Raw genomic sequence first — 17,528 nt, 5'->3', positions numbered from 1 at the left:
TGAAGCAAACCGGTCAAAAACAAAATTTTTTAGAACTCGAGTAAATTGTGGGGACAAAGCCACCTCACTAGTCAAAACTCAAAACCCTAAGTCCTATACGCCTATTGACACTGCTTTTCCTAAGCCATCTTTGCTTTAACATAACTCTCTTCCTATTTTCTTTCCCAGGGAAAACACTCCTAAAACAGCAGGGAAACCATCCATGGCAGCCTCTCCTTTGTCTTCTTCTTCAGCTCTCTCAAAACCCATCTCCAAACACCATTCTTTTTCTCTGAACACCCCTCAAAAAGTCACCTTTCCTCTCCTCCCAAAAACCCTTCAAAAACCCTCTTCTTTCCCTTGCAATCATGTTCTTCATCCCCAGAAATCTCAGTTTACCACCTCCTCTAAAAACCCCATCTCTGACTTCATTTCAGCAAACAAAAATGAAGACGGTTTGGTGCCTCCTTTTAGTGATGATGACGACGATAAGCCCCGTGAGGAGTGTGGTGTGGTGGGTATCTTTGGTGACCCTGAAGCCTCACGTCTCTGCTATTTGGCCCTCCATGCGCTTCAGCATCGTGGACAAGAAGGTGCAGGTATTGTTGCAGTGAATAACAATGTTCTTCAGTCGGTTACTGGGGTTGGTTTAGTATCTGAAGTGTTTAACGAGTCTAAACTTGATCAATTACCTGGTGAAATGGCTATTGGACATGTTAGATATTCAACTGCCGGTTCTTCTATGTTAAAAAATGTGCAGCCTTTTGTTGCTGGGTACAGGTTTGGGTCCATTGGGGTTGCACACAATGGAAACTTGGTAAACTACCGAGCTTTGAGAGCTATGCTTGAAGACAATGGTTCAATTTTCAATACTAGTTCTGATACTGAGGTTGTACTTCATTTGATTGCTATTTCAAAAGCTAGGCCTTTCTTTTTGAGGATTGTTGAAGCTTGTGAGAAGCTTGAAGGAGCTTATTCAATGGTGTTTGTGACCGAGGATAAGCTTGTTGCAGTGCGTGACCCCCATGGATTTAGGCCTTTGGTAATGGGAAGGAGGAGCAATGGTGCTGTGGTTTTTGCCTCTGAAACATGTGCTCTTGATTTGATCGAGGCAACATATGAGAGAGAGGTGTATCCTGGTGAAGTATTGGTGGTGGATAAAAAAGATGGGGTTCAATCAGTTTGCTTGATGCCCCACCCTGAACCAAAACAATGCATTTTTGAGCATATATATTTTGCTTTGCCTAATTCTGTTGTTTTTGGAAGGTCTGTTTATGAATCAAGGCATGATTTTGGGGAAATACTTGCTACCGAAGCTCCCGTTGACTGTGATGTCGTGATTGCAGTTCCGGATTCTGGCCTGGTGGCTGCTCTTGGTTATGCAGCCAAAGCAGGGGTGCCATTCCAGCAAGGCCTGATCAGGTCTCACTATGTAGGAAGAACTTTTATCGAGCCTTCGCAGAAGATTAGAGACTTTGGAGTGAAGCTAAAGCTTTCACCAGTTCGTGGTGTATTGGAAGGTAAGAGGGTTGTGGTGGTGGATGACTCAATTGTGAGAGGAACCACATCTTCAAAAATTGTTAGGTTGATTAAGGAAGCAGGGGCTAAGGAGGTTCACATGAGAATCGCAAGCCCACCGATCATCGGTTCTTGTTATTACGGAGTGGACACACCAAGCTCTGAGGAGTTGATATCGAATAGAATGAGTGTGGAGGAGATAAGGGAGTTCATTGGATGTGATTCACTGGCATTTCTGCCATTCGAAAGCTTGAAGAAGATGTTGGGCAGTGAGTCTCCAAATTTCTGTTATGCTTGCTTTTCAGGAAAATACCCAGTGATGCCAAGGGAGGTTAAAGTGAAACGGGTTGGGGATTTCTTGGATGATGGGCTGAATGGACCTATGGATTCCATTGATGGAGGGTGGATTCAAGGCCCACGAGATTTGAACGTTGAGAAAGAAATTGATCCCCTGTATCAAAAGAGCAACATTTAGCTGTTTCAAGCAATGACTTTAGAGGGGAGAAAGATCTATCTTTGGGTGGATCTCAATACACGCTTTTTGCTTTCATCTAAATTCTAAAGCTTATACAATTTTGACCCACTATTTTGGCTCTACAAACTAATCTCTAATAGACGCTGGGTTGATGTGTTTGCTTTGTTTATGCATTTTATGAAGTCGAGTTTCCTACTTTCATTCTATCACTGATATTTAATAAAAAAGAAATTCTGGAAATGGAAGCAAGCTGATGCAGTGCATTAGTAATGAAGATCCCTTCCCTAACATGGCATTACAGCAAGGGTTCTGCTTTATTAATGATTCAGATTTTGCGTGCAAGGTTTTTGCTTTAATTACGTAGTACTTAGACCATCTCATTCTAATCATCAAAAGGACAATTAATTCTATGGTTGAGCAGTTCCACCACAAGCTAAACCACCCCTAAAACCTAGAGTTGGTTACTAGGCCCTCGCCCCAGGCTCATCCGCTACCGTCAAAAATAGCTCCAAGGAATGGAATACAACCAGAATTGTGTACGATGATAAATATACTTACAGGATCAAGTTCATATTCAAGTCACAAACAGCTATATCATGTTTACGTTATCTATTCTCATCAATACTGCACTCTTCTGAATAGTTTTCCGTGATAAAACTTGTTAATCTTAAAACTACAGTTTTCAATCACAAGTGGCACAAAGCATCCATTCAAATGAAAATGTAATCTGTAGTATCTTGTACAATTACATTATTTAATAGTTATAGTCGTTAAATGGTACTAAATTTGGAGCAAGATGAGCATACTCCCTTGAATAATAGAAGCTAGATAGCAGCACGAGCTAGTATCAGATACCGCTAACTTCACTACAAAATTGAAAGATAGTGATATCACCTCAATACGGTTTCTGCAATTAAATAAACCTAAGGAATTAAAAACATAATCTGCAAACCAAAAGACTTGCATTCATAAAAATGCAGTAATATTAAATGGCACAAAATTAGCCATTTTCTGCACGATCATAAGCATTGGATTTGTGCTTTGGTGCGAATGTGAAACCATCTGGAACCTTGCCAAGCAGCATTTCAGATATACGGATCTGCACGAGTGAAGACGAAACTAATAAGAGGATCACTACTAGCGTTATTACGGTTAGACATATAGTAAGAAGCAACTGCATACCCAGTCAGCTGCAGAATCAGAGGCCATTAGCGTCTCAAGATCATCTCGTCCATAGTATGAGGGAGGTCGCCAATTCAGACGTTGGGGGATGACATCTAAAAGACCAACAGGAATATACCTACATGCATAGCTAAGCCATTCCAACAAGAAATGCCTAGTTGTTTCCACACCTGGAAATTCAGTCAAATACCAGAGAACTTTAAACCATAATAGTTGTAAAATACCAAGGTATATGTTCACAGCAGCAGAAATAAAAAATTATTAATGTCTGAAAACAATTTACACGACATTTTGGCATCTCCAACCTTATTACAAAGAGAACCACAAAATTATGCACCAGTACAAGTATGCTCGATAAATTTTGAATTTGTACTATTGTAGAAGCCACTGCTGCTTTTATTTTGGGTGATAAAATCAATGCTCATCCAGAAAAACAGAATATCATAAATTTTCTCGGGATGGGTTCACAACTTCAATCAGGAAGCTAAAATTCCAATGGGGTAGTGTGATGCTAATTAACAATATGGTTTAAGCTTAAAACCAACACAGTTTTGGGCCAAAGAAGAAAGAAAAATGTTTCTATTTTATCAACTCAGTCACAGCAGATAGAACAACGTTTCTCAAACCACAGGACCAGCATAATGTTATTGGTCACTAAGCTAACGTATGAGAATTCAAACTAAATCACATGCATTCCATTCTGAAAAAGGAATGCCTGTTGAAGAATTACTGCGTACCCTTTTTGTCAGATCCCCAATGTTCGAGGCCAAAACGTACATACTCCTTCAGAATATTCAACCGCTCCTGAGAACTGATATCCCAGTGCCTCTGTTCCTTGATTTCAGTAAATAACCAAGGCTGCAAAGCAACTTAGTTGTTATGATAGACTGAAATTCTGTAAAGCACAATTCAGCAGTATGATAAATAATGGAATGTTTGCAGAATGTCAAAGATAAAAAAACATGTTAAAATCTAAATACATACCTTAATCAATGCCCCTCGAGCAATCATACACGTAGAAAGCTCAGGGCAGTCAGTTTTACGATTGTTCCAATCTAAATATGAGAAAATATCTCCATTACCCAAAACTTGCAATGTACAAGGGGCCTTCTGAGCACACTGGTATATATAATCCCAATCAGCAAGTTTACTGTAGTGTTGCTGACGTGATCGACCATGTATTGTCAATGCAGTAGCACCCCAACTGCCAATATCTGCAATTAGCGAATCAATGCGGTTTTTACCTCCAAAATAACCTGTTCTCACCTGGCACAACAAAAGGTACAATTACATATCTTGAAACTGCTTGATGATTGTAACAAGTGCATGTAAAGAAGAGAGAAAAAGGAGCAATATTGACAAGCAAAAGTTGGAAAAAAAAAAAAAAAAGAGATCCAGATGTGTGAGCAACTGAGCACACATGTAAATGACAGGCATGCTCAAATGAACTAATAATCTAAATGCCAGCAAGTACCTTAACAGTTATAGGTTTATCTACAGTGCCAGAAGCTGCTTGAATGATTCCTTTCATACGTAATGGTTTTGTGAGAAGAAAAGATCCAGCACCCTTATCAACAACAATATCAATTGGACACCCCATATTAATGTCAATGAAGTCCACCGTACACTCCTTTTCTATAAGTTCAACAGTACGTGCTATAGTGTCAGGATATGCCCCACATATCTGGACTCCAAACAAATCCTCGGATGAATGTCGCCTCAGCAGAGCCCATTCTGAAGCTTGACCCTGTTGCCACAGGATAAGCGCCACAGAGAAACATATGAAGCACAGAAAGCACTTTTATAGCAATAACAAATGTAAAAAACAAGAAAAGGCCACCAGAAGAGCTAGCCAAAAAGAAGTTCAACTACTAAATGTTAGCTTCCAATCAAGATGTATATTCTAATAGCAAACCAGTTAATGCAAGACATCACTAGTTTCTTATTTGGGATGCCTTGCTGAGGAAGAAAATTATGCCTATTTGTTCCCTTGGGTGTACTTTAACTGGCTAACCACAGCCTATTATTTCAATTTCTGACACTTATTGGAAGGAAAAAGTAGCAGTTTGCCCCTGATCCAAAAATCACTAGGCAGTTGTGATATACATACCTGCAAAAGGTTGGTGCACATTGCCATTTCACCGCATGTCACATCTGCTCCCAGTGTTTTGCAAACCCTACGAAAAGGAAGATTCCCAACTGTGGTTAGAGGAGCAAGATACAACTTCTCTCTAAAATCAATAAGCATCTTTTCACGAGGGTGTATCTTGAGGCTCTTATCAGGTTCTGCATGTACATCATCAGCTGGTTCAGTTTCAGCAGATTTTTTTTCATTATACTTCTCAAGAACAGTCGCATCTTTCAAATTAGATATCTTGGGGCTCCTATCAGGTTCTGCAAGTACATTATCTGCCGGTTCAGTTTCAGCAGAATTTTTTTCATTATCCTTCTCCAAAACAGTTGCACCTGTCAATTTACACAACTGAGTTACAGACTAGACTAATCAGTTCAAAAATTAGCAAAGAATAAAAAATCCACAAGAAGTCTATCACCTTCCCCTTCATCAGAGCTCTTTTCATCAACCACTAACTTGGCCTTCTTCAAGGGTCTCAACTTATCAGTTTCACATGCCTCCTCAGCATTAACTGCTGCTGGAAATGTTGAAGGACACTCAGAACAGTCAACTGAATCATCAACCACCTTTTTGCAATCGGTCTTATCGGCAGCATGAGAACCATCTAATCCAACTTCGTCTTCCTCCTTATCTACCAGCTTCTTTACTTTCCAGTTGGGCCCCTGAATTATCGCATTGATAACAAGTTACTAACAATAAGCCATAATGATGATACAACAAGATGGAATGAACATAATTGCAAGAAATAAGGACCAATAAAAGAATTATTTCATTGTACCGCTAGTCCAAGAGATTTAACTACAACATCCGCTTTAGTAAAGCGCATTTTGTTTTTCCACAAAAGCTTCTGAACATCTTTGCTTAGTCCATTGACTTCAGAGCTTTTCTTCAATAAATTAGAAGTAGCAGCGGGAGCATTATCCTTATGCGTGCCTGCAAATCTACAGGCTAAACCATAAGGGCAGGGTGCATCAGCTTTTATAAATGGGCAGTCACCCTCTAGATCAGCCGGTTTCTACATACAAAAAAAAAAAACTATTAAAAAACCCAATTAGCAAAATTTGATCAAATTATAAAGTCAGGAAATGGGCATTCAAATACCTGAGCCATAAAGGCTTCAATGTCATGGCTGAAACGACATTTATCTTTATAAGAACATGCATTGACATCTCCCGTCTTTGCTATCTCAGGACATAGATTCAAAGGAGATTTTTGCTCCTGAAGGAGAAAAACAAATCTTCAACGATCACTTTTCAATTTACATTCTACAACAACAACAAAAAAAAAAAAGATTTTTTTCCCTGCCTGCAAATAGCAATTGCTTTTGTAAAGGGAAACAGATTAGGTTAAGAAAATTGGGACCTGACGACGCTCTCGTTTGAGTTGCCGCTTCGATTTCTTTTCCTGGACAAGGTTTGCCTGAGGTTGCTTGACGTTGGCGTCAGAGGCGGGGTTGTTTTGGGTGGTTCTAGAGGATGGTGGAGGTCGAAGAAACTCTCGCTTTACTGGTGCAATGGCTCGAGCTACTAACTCTTCCGGTGAACGTTGAGTAGTTCCATCCGGGTCCAAAGGCGGCTGTGAAGCCGGGACCCCTTCCGTCGAAGAGTCTGTAACCGCACAGATATCTTTCGGACAGTCATCCATCGATGGCGAGTTCACTGGGTGAGGGCACTCAGTTCCCTGTCAATCTCCTGCAGTGATTAAAGCTCTGTTTCCAGTAACGAGGAGTGGCTCCCGATTAGGGTTTATGTTCAGTGGGATTGTTGTTGTAAGTGTACACAACGTGGGTAACCACTAGAGGTGTTCATGGGCCGGGCGGCCCGGCCCGGCTCGATGGCCCGTCCAAAATATGGGAGGGTTCAGGTAAAAATATAGGCCCGAAATATAGGTTTGGGCAAAAAATGAGGTTCGTTTAAAAAAAGGGCCGGGCCTAAGGCACGACTTTTTTGGCCCGGGCCCAGCCCGAATATATAATAAAATATATATTTTTTATATTTTTAAATTTTTAAATATTTTTAAAATATTTTTAAAATACTTTTTTTAAAATTTTTTTAAAAAATTGGTGTTTATTTTTAAAAAACGGGCCAGGCCGGGCTCGGGCCTAAGAAATTTTTTCCCGGGTAGGGCCTGGACAAAATTTCAGGCCCATATTTCGGGCCGGGCCCGGGCCTAGCATGCTGGCCGAAATTTTTTTATGAACCCGGCCCGGCCCGGTCCATGAACACCTCTAGTAACCACATATTCATAGGGCAAAAGTGTCGCGCCTTTACTAAGCGGACAGTGAGAAATGAAACGATGTTGTTGTTATCCTGAGAAGCAAATGATGCCGTTTTCATGAGGAGAGTGAGGACGAATACGACGTGGACAGTAAAGCAAACGGCGTTGTTTCATCTCGAAGGGAAAAAATAATATTATTAGAAAGATTTAAACCCATACCATTAACTTTTGAGTCTAACCTCTGAAACCACTCTACCATTCAATCCCCATGTTTGGTTCAATAAAATAGAATAAATAAAAAATGTAATAACTATGTGCAGAAATAGAATGTAAAAATAATAGATATTACGATGTTTGGTTGATTGAATAGAATAAACAAGTAATAGTATTAAGTTAGCTAGATATGTATTAAATGACATTATTACCCTTAAATTAAATAATAATATTTTTATTATTCTATTATTATTAAATTAATTTCATTAATATAATTCATAAAAAATAATATATGTAGAAAATTTAAATATTATAATTTAGTAATATCTATTATAAATATACTTAATTGTATAATATATTATTTTCTTAATAAATTTATAAATATTATGTCCAACCTTTTACATTCAATAATAATAACGTTTACCAATAATTTATTAAATTCAAAAATAAATCTAAAAATCATATTTAAAAATTTAGAAATATTATTAAAATTCTACTTATTAAAGTATAAAATTTTATTTTAGTATTACTTTTATCTCTTTCTTTTTTTCTGGAGTTCTCCCTGGTTCTCTCTTTTTCTTTAGTGAACCAACTTTGATTTTTTCAGAATTTTTCATTCTTAACTCATCGTCGTGGCAACCGATCTCATTGTATCTAAATTCAAAATATGGAGTCAAAGACATAGAGAAAATAAGTGGAAATACGGTAGCAAAAGATACTAGAGGAGGATTAATAAAAATCTCATTATTTACTAAGGACAAAATAAAGAGGATTAAAAATAAATACCCTCAAGTTAGATACATACATCTGGGAATAATAATGATAACTATTAGAGCTTTATTTAGAAAAGGTCATGATATACCTATAATAGCAATTCTATTAGATAAAAAATTTGAAAATTCAATAAAAACACTTATTGGAGGAATTCAATCAAACTTACATACTGGTGTAATAGGATTTAAAGTTAAACCAAATTACTTTATATCCATTACAGACCCTCTAATAGAAGAGTGTTTATGTTTAAGAATTCAGAAAAAAAAATTCTAAAATTAATGATTTAGTAAAAGATCTAGCAATAAGTTGGACTTCTATTAATGAATATACAAATACTGCAGAAGTAGAAATAAAAGAGATTAATAATAAAATTATTGAGCTCTTTGAACCTAATAAATTTACTACAGAAATACAACCACAATTATTACATCTAAGAGATCTATCAATACCAAAAGACTGGATGATAGAGAAAATAAGTAGTGCAAGTACTTCTAAACCTGTAAGTACTATAGAATACATGTCGTCTGGTGATAAATTATATTTTAAAAATACTGCTATAATAAAAACAAATGAGAATTTAATTTTACCCTCGAATACTCAAATAGAGGAAGAAGAGGATAATGTAAGTTCAAGTTCTACACCAATAGGAATGAAAACAGTTCATATACCTATTTTTCCTACAGAACCAAGTATCTAGACCTATTTTGCCATAATTTTAATGGTTCTTCACTAAAATGATCTTCTAAAATTTTTAACAACCAATGATTTGTTTCTAGTTATTTAATATGTTCTTTTCTTTGTGGTGTAAATTTTTTATTACACACAAATTTATGATTTTTTATTAATGGTATCTCTATAGAAGATTTTTCTACAGATAATATAATAAAATTTTTATCAATAGAAAATGGTAAGTGCTTATATATAAAATTATTTCCTAATAATATATCTCCATGCAATGCAAGAAAACATAATATTTTTGGTATCACAATCTATGACTATTGTTGTAAACAACAATAATACATGGGCAAAAGAAAAAAATTTAAATTATTTTGTTGGAACATTTCAAGGACTATAATGTGAACTATTAGTATTTTCTATTAATCCTCCTCTAGTATCTTTTGCTACCGTATTTTCTCTTATTTTCTTTGTATGTCTTTGACTCCATATTTTGAATTTAGATATTTTATATATTTCTTCTTTAGAAATATGATTTTTATTTATTTTTTCTATCATTTCATCAAAAAATGTCTTTTTCTTCTCCAATTAAATTTTCTAATTTTATATCTTGCTATTCATTACTAGGAATTTATTCTAATTGATTATTAGAACTACTTCCTATATTAAACATAAATATATATTCCTCCTCTGTATCAGAATTTGTTTCTGATATTAATTCATATAATATTTCTTCATAACATATTTCTAAATCTTGTTCTTCAAGTGTTTTTATCATTTTCTTTGCACTTTTTCCTTTATTAGGACAATTTAGTGCTATGTGACCTTCTTCATCACATATAAAACATTTACAAATTTGTTTTTTTAGGTTTTTTAGAAGTTTTTCTTCTAACAAATCTTTTCTTTTTATTATAACCAGTATATTTTTTATTTCCTGGTTTCCATCTAACTAATTTATATCTTCTATTTTTCTTCTTATGTTTTTTTATAAATGTTACGACGTATTGATTTACATCCAAATTCTCATTGATTTTCTAGGATTTTTGTACAATATTTAGTACTTAAATTATGCTTGACTTGTTTAGAAGCTTTACTTTGCAAACAATGTAGAGTTATTCTCTCTTTTGCAAAATTTATCCTATTTCCTATCGAATCTATATTTTCTGGTGGTACTCCAGCTATTTTATTATGTTTTTCTAGATAAGAGATATGTTTTTTTATACATATCTTATCCCATAGTGGTGTCAATTTATGAAAATATTAGTTTTTTCAAAATTCTATATTTTCATTTTTTAGTTTTCGATACTCATGAAGAAATTTTTTAGAAAATTCTTCTAAATATCTAATATCACATAATTTAATTTTTGACAGAATATAACTAATATATCATCTTGATCTTTTTTTGTCAAAATAACCATAAAATTCTATTTTTAGAATAAAAGTTAAGCCTTTTAGAAAATCTTTAGGAGTTCCTATACTACCCTTTTTGTTCCTTTCCTTTCTCAGATCCTTCCCATCGTCTGAGAAATTGTAAAACATATCTTTGAAATGTTCTAACAAAATAATTTAAAAAATTTTCTTTTGACCATGTATTATTGTTGTTTACAAAAATAGTCATAGATTGTGCCCAATCATCTATGGTTTTTTCATAGTCTGATATAGGAATATTAGTTAAGTCTAAATATATTCCTCATTGAGCAACATTTCTTTTATTTAAATCATCTATACTATGTGGAACTGGTTGAGTAGATGATTCTCTTAGATATTCAGGTTTTATATCATTTGTAGCTATATCTTCGGTTTTATTACCAAAAATTCTAGTTGTATTTTCAACTTTTTCTAAGTCTTTATTAAAAGATCTCAAATAATCATCTTTTTGAAGATCTGACTCAATTTTTCTATTTCCATATAGATCTGTTCTATCGGTATCCATAGATTCTGGTGTTTCTATATTTTCATCTTCATCTATTGAAGTATTTTTTTCATCAGAATTATAACTTGTAACTTTTAAGTCTTCTATGCTTATATAATTATCAGAATTACTAGAACTACTATTGTCTGTAGTGTTATAATTTAATATATAATATTGTTAAATAAAGTAAATAAATTTTTATGTTTTTCATAAAGTTATTTTATTAATTTTAAATATTCTACTCTTTCATTTTTATCTGAACTCTTAGTAAATTTATATTTCCAATGTTCTATAAGTTGTTTATAGGATTGGAAATCATATTCTTGTTGATGAGTATTTTTTTTTTTTATGTTTTTCATGTTTTTTATTAGTAGAAGATGATTTTTCTAAAGAAGTGTCTTCTTCCTCAAACAAAGTTAAGATTATATTTCTATTTCCATAATATAAAGGACCTAAATCTACCTCTTGTTCTATATTTTTGTTAATAAGAACTTGTTCTAATTTATTATTAACATTAGATAATATTTTTTTAGATTCATTGTTCAAATCTAAATCTGTTACTTCTCCTAAATTAATTACTTGTTGTTCTATATTACTTACTTTATTATATAATTTATTAAAATATATAGAAGTAATATCTATTAAACTATTAAAACTTTTACTTAGAGCTGAAATATTATTTTCATTTTTAGAGTCAATATGCATAGTATGATTGCAAATTTTATCTTTATATAGACAATCTGTTTCTGTAACAGCCCGATTTTGACCCTAATTAAAATAGTGATTTTGGGACCACAAATTCAAGTTAAAAAAATATTTTAATATTATTTTCTGTGTTAATTATGTGTGAATTTACGTGTGTAAAAGTTTCGTGATTTAATTTTATTGTTTGTGTGCTTAATTTGAGAAAATGGCTTAATCGCGTAAAGTGAAAATTTGAGGGTTAAATATGAAAGTGCTTAATTGTTGTTGTCTTTATAAAATGGAGGTTTTATGTGGCAATTAGGCCATTTAATTGATAGTGGGCGGCAATGGTCAAATTTATCCTTAGATTATATGTTTTATATATTTAATATTAAAGGTTAAATTAGTAAAACAATAAAAGGTTGATATATGTTAAAATAAAACAAAAATTAAACCATTGTTATCATCTTTTTACACCGAAAATTAAAGAAATAAAAAGAGAAGAAAGCTTAGTAGGTTTCGGCACTTGTTCATCTTGATTAAGGTTAGTTTTTGTTTCGATTTTTGATAATTTTTACGTTTTTGATATCGTTGCTTCGTATTCTTCAAAATCCATGCTAGAATTTTTTATTTTGATGAATATTTTGAGTTATGCCATTGATGAATAATTATGTTTTATGATGTTTGATGATGGATTATGAAATATATGTTTTAGATTAACATGTTTTGTCCTTAAATTTTTTGTGAATTTGAGTAATTAGGGCTAAATTGTGAAAATAAATTTTTGAGGGACTAAAATGAAAAATAAATGAAATGTGTGGGCTTGTATGAAGACTATGAATATTTGGCCCTAGCATGATGTGTGCAAATTTTGTGTATTTTGTGTTTTATGCAATAGGGACTAAATTGCAAAAAGTGTAAAATATTAGGGGCAAAATGGTAATTTTCCCATTTATGTGTTTTTGGATAAAAGTGAATGATTTGATGAATAAAAGGGTTAAATTTGAATATGTTTAGATTGAGAACCGAAGAAAACGGAATTAGATCGGGAAAAGTCGAAAGTAGTCGATTAGTCAATTTTGTCTGTCGATATCCGAGGTAAGTCTATAAGCATATAAATGCTGTTAAATTTGACTGTATATATAGGTTACATGATAAATGAAATTTTATGAATTTTAATTGGTGTTGGCCAAATGTGATTTGAGCATAAGAAATGTATTTTGAGTTTGATTTGATCAAGTTTCAGTATCCGAAAGCCCCGTACGAACCCTAGGAATAGATAGGATAATTATGTCATGACATAGGATTTCCGATATGTTAGGATTTCCGATATGTGTTTTCATGTAAGACCACGTATGGGACATTGACATCGATTTATGTTTTCGTGTAAGACCACGTCTAGGACGTTGGCATCGATTTATGTTTTCATGTAAGACCTTGTCTGGGACAGTAGTGTCGATCTGTGATTACATGTAAGACCACGTCTGGGACGTTGGCATTGTATGAGCTTTCCAACCATCCGCGTATCCTTTTTAATTCCGAACGGTTCATCGGGCAATGTTAAACGAAGATCGAATATGAAATTTAATTATATGTTCAGGTATGTGTTAGTTAAATGTAAGTATGAAAATAAGGTAAGTTGTTTCCTTGTAATTATATAAAGTATGTGAATATAATTTTTGAATTAACATATTTGACATATATAGATATATATGATTCGACCTTGTTGGTGTTAATTATGTTGTTTAAGGTGAAAGTTTTGTATGCACTTATAAAAGGATACAGTTGATTATATAAATTGTATATGTGATCAAAGTATGACTTTATAGTGTATGATATTTTTATATAGTAAATTATATGACTTCAATTTTACTAGTTAACATGTTATTTGCCTTAATTAAAATACATTCTTATGCTTATGACTTACTAAGCTTTAAATAGTTTATTGTGCATTCGTATTTGTTTACCTCTGTTTTATAGATTTTGAAGTTGTTACGAGCTCGGGGATCGTCAGTAAAGCCTATCACACTATCGACTAACTATGGTATTTTATAAGCTGAAATTTCTTTTGAAACCATGGCATGTATAGGTTAGCTTTGGAGTTAGCTTAATTTTGAAAGTGTATGTATTAAAGCCAAGTGAAAATGGCTTAAGTCTCGTGTTTGTGTTCGATTTTGGTTGAATTATGGCTTAAGTATATTTTGATCATGGTTTAATCTTAAATGGATAGTAATTATATGGTAAAACACACACATATATATATGGTGGTGTTTCATTCATGTGTCTTGGCATTAAAGTAGATGATGTAAATGTGTTTGATGTATGTATTAAGATAAATAATGTTAAGTTAAATGATTGGGTTATTTGTTATATATATATAAACGATATGTATGATATGTTTGGATTTAGTAATTAAGTAAATATAGGTTATGTTTTATAAATTGAAATATGCTTGTAAAGGTTGGTAACTACTTATATTCGGCTTATTAATGGAGTATATGAATGTTTGTGTGTTTGAGTGAGTAATGAATTAAGATTTGTGGCTTTGTTATGAAATTGGAAATGGCATGTTACAAATGCATAAGTGGGTTTAGAAATGATAGTTTATGAGTATATGTATATTAGGTTAAGGGGTTGATATATGTATATATACAAAACCGAATAGGTATTCTTTAATTTTGTAAGGTAATGAAATATGGACACTTGGAAATGGTTTAATTATGTACATATATGCGCAAGTTGTAAATGAAAAATATGCATGTTTTGGTTCTATGAAAGTTTTAAAGAAAAAATTGTGAAATGTTAATTATGTTTTTAGTTATTAAGCCTTATATTAAGTTTCATTAAATCTATTAAAAGTGGGTATACTATTAAGCATAAAGTGTTCGTAGTAATTATATTTATTATTCGATTATTTTAGTAGATTATGTATATTATTGAAACTATCATTTGTGGTTAAATATGGTGTATTATTCGGTGACTTAATTAATGGTTTATAATAGGTTCAAGTTGTTTGGTCATAGTATAACATTAATTAATGTCGCATATATGTATAAGAACAAAATAAAAACTAGGCCTTGTAATATGGTTGTTACATTTTTAATATGTGCATGTTCAGAATTTATAAAGATGTTATGATTAACAGATAGTCTATGAGATATTTGTGTTGACATTTATTCGATGTATGAAATGTAAAGTTATATATATTTGAACATGTATTCAGGAAGCAAAGGCCAATAATGTTAAAGACATATAATTCGAACATGATATGCATTGAGTATTTGTAACATGGTTTTGTTGCACATTAGTTAATTCGAATATTAGAGTAATAATGGACATTGACATGCTTAAAATTGTAAAGCATGATTTGCGTATGATTTTTAAGTCGTGAAGCTTGTTTGAGTTTTAGTTGGTTAAATGAACTATATGTATTATAATTATTTGAATGTGCTATGATTTATAAATTGTGTATTAATAAGATTGAAGTACAAAACAAGAAAGGTAGTAAATGTTTGTTTTAATCTGTGCTATGTCCAGTAATACCTTATAACCCTAATCTGGCGATGGATATGGGTTAGGGTGTTACAGTTTCTTCCATGAAATTTATCTTTGGTACCTAAAACCTTCTATTATCTTTTACGTCTTTTCTTTCAAAGGCCTAAAGTCTCACTCAGACATAAACAGGCAATAGAAAGACAGAATGACAGATATATGGGTTTTAAGATAAATAATCATGAAATAAACTGAATTGTAAATAAAAGATAAAGACTTACAATGAATACTACGATATTATTTTCCAAAAATCGTTACTCCGATGCTCTGATACTAATTACAAGGAGTGGAAAATGTGGAAGACTACAATTATAGGGAGTGGAGAATGCGGAAGACTATTAGAATTTTACAGAAGTAAAGGAAAACTTTTTATCATCTAAAAAGAAAAGAAAGCTAAGATTACAATGATGCCTTCTCTAGGCTCCTTCATCCTCTATTTATAAAATTATAAAACTTTATTTAATTCTTTTTTGAATCCCGCACAGTTTGTTGATAAGGATCCTGTCCTGGTTTTTTCCATGTTTCATAGATGAATTAATGGTTTCTTCCACATCATTAACTTGCTTTAATGGTTACTTCCATCATTGCTTGCATCATGGTTGCTTCTATCATTAATTTTTTATTAATTGATAGTTCCACTTTGCAATCTGGATGCCTTGTTTTTCAAGTCACTTTGTCTTTTACAACTGCCTATTTTGGCTTTATCCTTCTTGAATATTATCTAGATTCATTTCTTCAATGTCATCTAGATGTAGTGAATTTAATGAAAGTCTTGGTGATGAATTCCAAGTCTCCCATGTGCTTCTGATTTCTTCTATAATGTGAGATGGAAAATCTTCGATCTTCATTTCGACTATCTTTTTTAATAACCGCAAAGATTCTTCATCTCTATCATTCTGGATGTTTCCAGTGTCGTATGCCAATATTCTTCTTCCATCAGTCCATAGTTTATAAATTTGTTGATGAAGTAAATATTGGGCTTTTGTCAAGTCTATCCCTGTTTGAGTTTGATAATATCTGGGATTGTTGTAACACTTGTCAATGTTTTTCTTCGAGTGTTCTCTGTCTTCTTTTACTGCCGATAGTCGGGGGCTTCCAATCATCCTTTGAATAATCCATAATTCATATGGCAGATAGAATTTTTCTTTTTCAGCTATATCAATAAGGCTACTAATTTCGATATGAAAATAATAGTAAAAATCATCATTGTTAATAGACTTAATGGACGCAGGAAAACCTTTTAAAGGATAAAAAGAAAAATTTTAAACTATTATTTCTTTAGTAAAATCCCATTCAATACTGGTTATATCAAATAGTTCATGATCCAATCTAAATTTTATAGTAGGAAATTTTTCCTCTATATCATTAGTAAAAATATAAGTTTGTAAAAAATATTCTGAAAGAGTTTTTTGAAATTGAGCTTGCTGTTTGCAAATAGCTCCATTTATTTTGTAAAAAATTTCTACTGGTAATATTTGTCTAGCTTTATTATATAAGCATAGTCTAAATACCTTATTCATAATGGGACTATTTTTTTCCTTTATTAATAAAATATTAAAATATATCAAGAAGATTGTTTATCTCCTTAATATCTTTATATTCTAATTCAAACTCATCTCAATCGCTATATAAAATAGATTTTAATAATAAATTATCAGCTTCATTATCTTTAGCTGTTTTTTCAACTAAAAATTGTGAAAATTTTGTAAAAATATAGTTTTTCCATATCTCATTAATAAAATTATATAATTCTAATGATAAACCTGGATTGTAAAAATATTTTATTTCTTGAATTTGTTGTTGCTTCAACAAATTTTCTGCTCTCTTTATCATTTCAGCATAACTGGCTTAGAATGCTGAATTAGGATATTGGGACCAAGGTAATTGGCTTACAGTATTTGATGATAAAACTGGTTGTCTTACCATTGAGTATGGCACATAATATCCTTGGTTATGATAAAATGGTGCTTGAATAGTTATATTCACAAATCCTTGATTGGAATTTGTTGTTTACCCTTTGTTGGGTCTTTTATGGACAGTTGCCCATTCACTAGCTTTTTCTAGAAGTTTTTTACTTCTATCCATCAAGCCTGCTAAGATAATCAGCAATAATATTATTAGTACCTTTTATATATAAAACTTCGAAATTAAAAGTACATAATTCATTATACCATCTAATTCTTCTAGGTACAATTTCCAAACTTTTATTAGTA

The 17,528-nt window shown here is 32.4% G+C and overlaps 2 protein-coding genes across 3 annotated transcripts; one reads left to right on the top strand and one right to left on the bottom strand.

Annotated features, from left to right (window-relative positions):
- The first annotated feature begins 202 nt into the window (after nucleotides 1-202).
- Nucleotides 203-2,212, top strand: LOC107920287 (amidophosphoribosyltransferase, chloroplastic). The gene has a single exon (XM_016849908.2). The coding sequence runs from the start codon at nucleotides 203-205 to the stop codon at nucleotides 1,970-1,972; it is 1,770 nt and encodes a 589-aa protein (XP_016705397.2). The 3' UTR covers nucleotides 1,973-2,212.
- A 453-nt stretch (nucleotides 2,213-2,665) lies between these two features.
- On the bottom strand, nucleotides 2,666-7,078 carry LOC107920288 (tRNA-dihydrouridine(47) synthase [NAD(P)(+)]-like). Of its 2 annotated transcripts, XM_041108918.1 has the most exons (10): nucleotides 6,651-7,078; nucleotides 6,390-6,506; nucleotides 6,067-6,303; nucleotides 5,707-5,950; nucleotides 5,265-5,620; nucleotides 4,629-4,901; nucleotides 4,139-4,420; nucleotides 3,892-4,012; nucleotides 3,155-3,324; nucleotides 2,666-3,071 (listed from the first exon to the last, which is right to left on the bottom strand). In XM_041108918.1, exons 1-10 carry the CDS (start codon nucleotides 6,930-6,932, stop codon nucleotides 2,973-2,975), a joined length of 2,181 nt encoding a protein of 726 aa, XP_040964852.1. In that variant the 5' UTR covers nucleotides 6,933-7,078; the 3' UTR covers nucleotides 2,666-2,972. The 2 variants fall into 2 exon arrangements, with proteins under 2 accessions (XP_040964852.1, XP_040964853.1); XM_041108919.1 differs by lacking the exons at nucleotides 2,666-3,071; nucleotides 3,155-3,324 and having other exon boundaries at nucleotides 3,900-4,049.
- Nucleotides 7,079-17,528: the final 10,450 nt, after the last annotated feature.

The sequence above is a fragment of the Gossypium hirsutum genome, chromosome D13 (genome assembly GCF_007990345.1).
Source record: "Gossypium hirsutum isolate 1008001.06 chromosome D13, Gossypium_hirsutum_v2.1, whole genome shotgun sequence".
NCBI classification, from domain to species: Eukaryota; Viridiplantae; Streptophyta; class Magnoliopsida; order Malvales; family Malvaceae; genus Gossypium; species Gossypium hirsutum.
The sequence above is the reverse complement of the archived record's forward strand: the minus strand, read 5'-3'. Positions and strand labels throughout refer to the sequence as shown.

Coding starts and splice junctions, on each gene's coding strand:
- LOC107920287 (XM_016849908.2), top strand. CDS start 203: ATGGCAGCCTCTCCTTTGTCTTCTTCTTCAGCTCTCTCAAAACCCATC.
- LOC107920288 (XM_041108918.1), bottom strand. CDS start 6,932: ATGGATGACTGTCCGAAAGATATCTGTGCGGTTACAGACTCTTCGACG. Junction 5,621..5,706: donor GAGCTCTGATGAAGGGGAAG/GTGATAGACTTC, acceptor GTAAATTGACAG/GTGCAACTGTTTTGGAGAAG. Junction 4,013..4,138: donor CTCGAGGGGCATTGATTAAG/GTATGTATTTAG, acceptor GTTGCTTTGCAG/CCTTGGTTATTTACTGAAAT.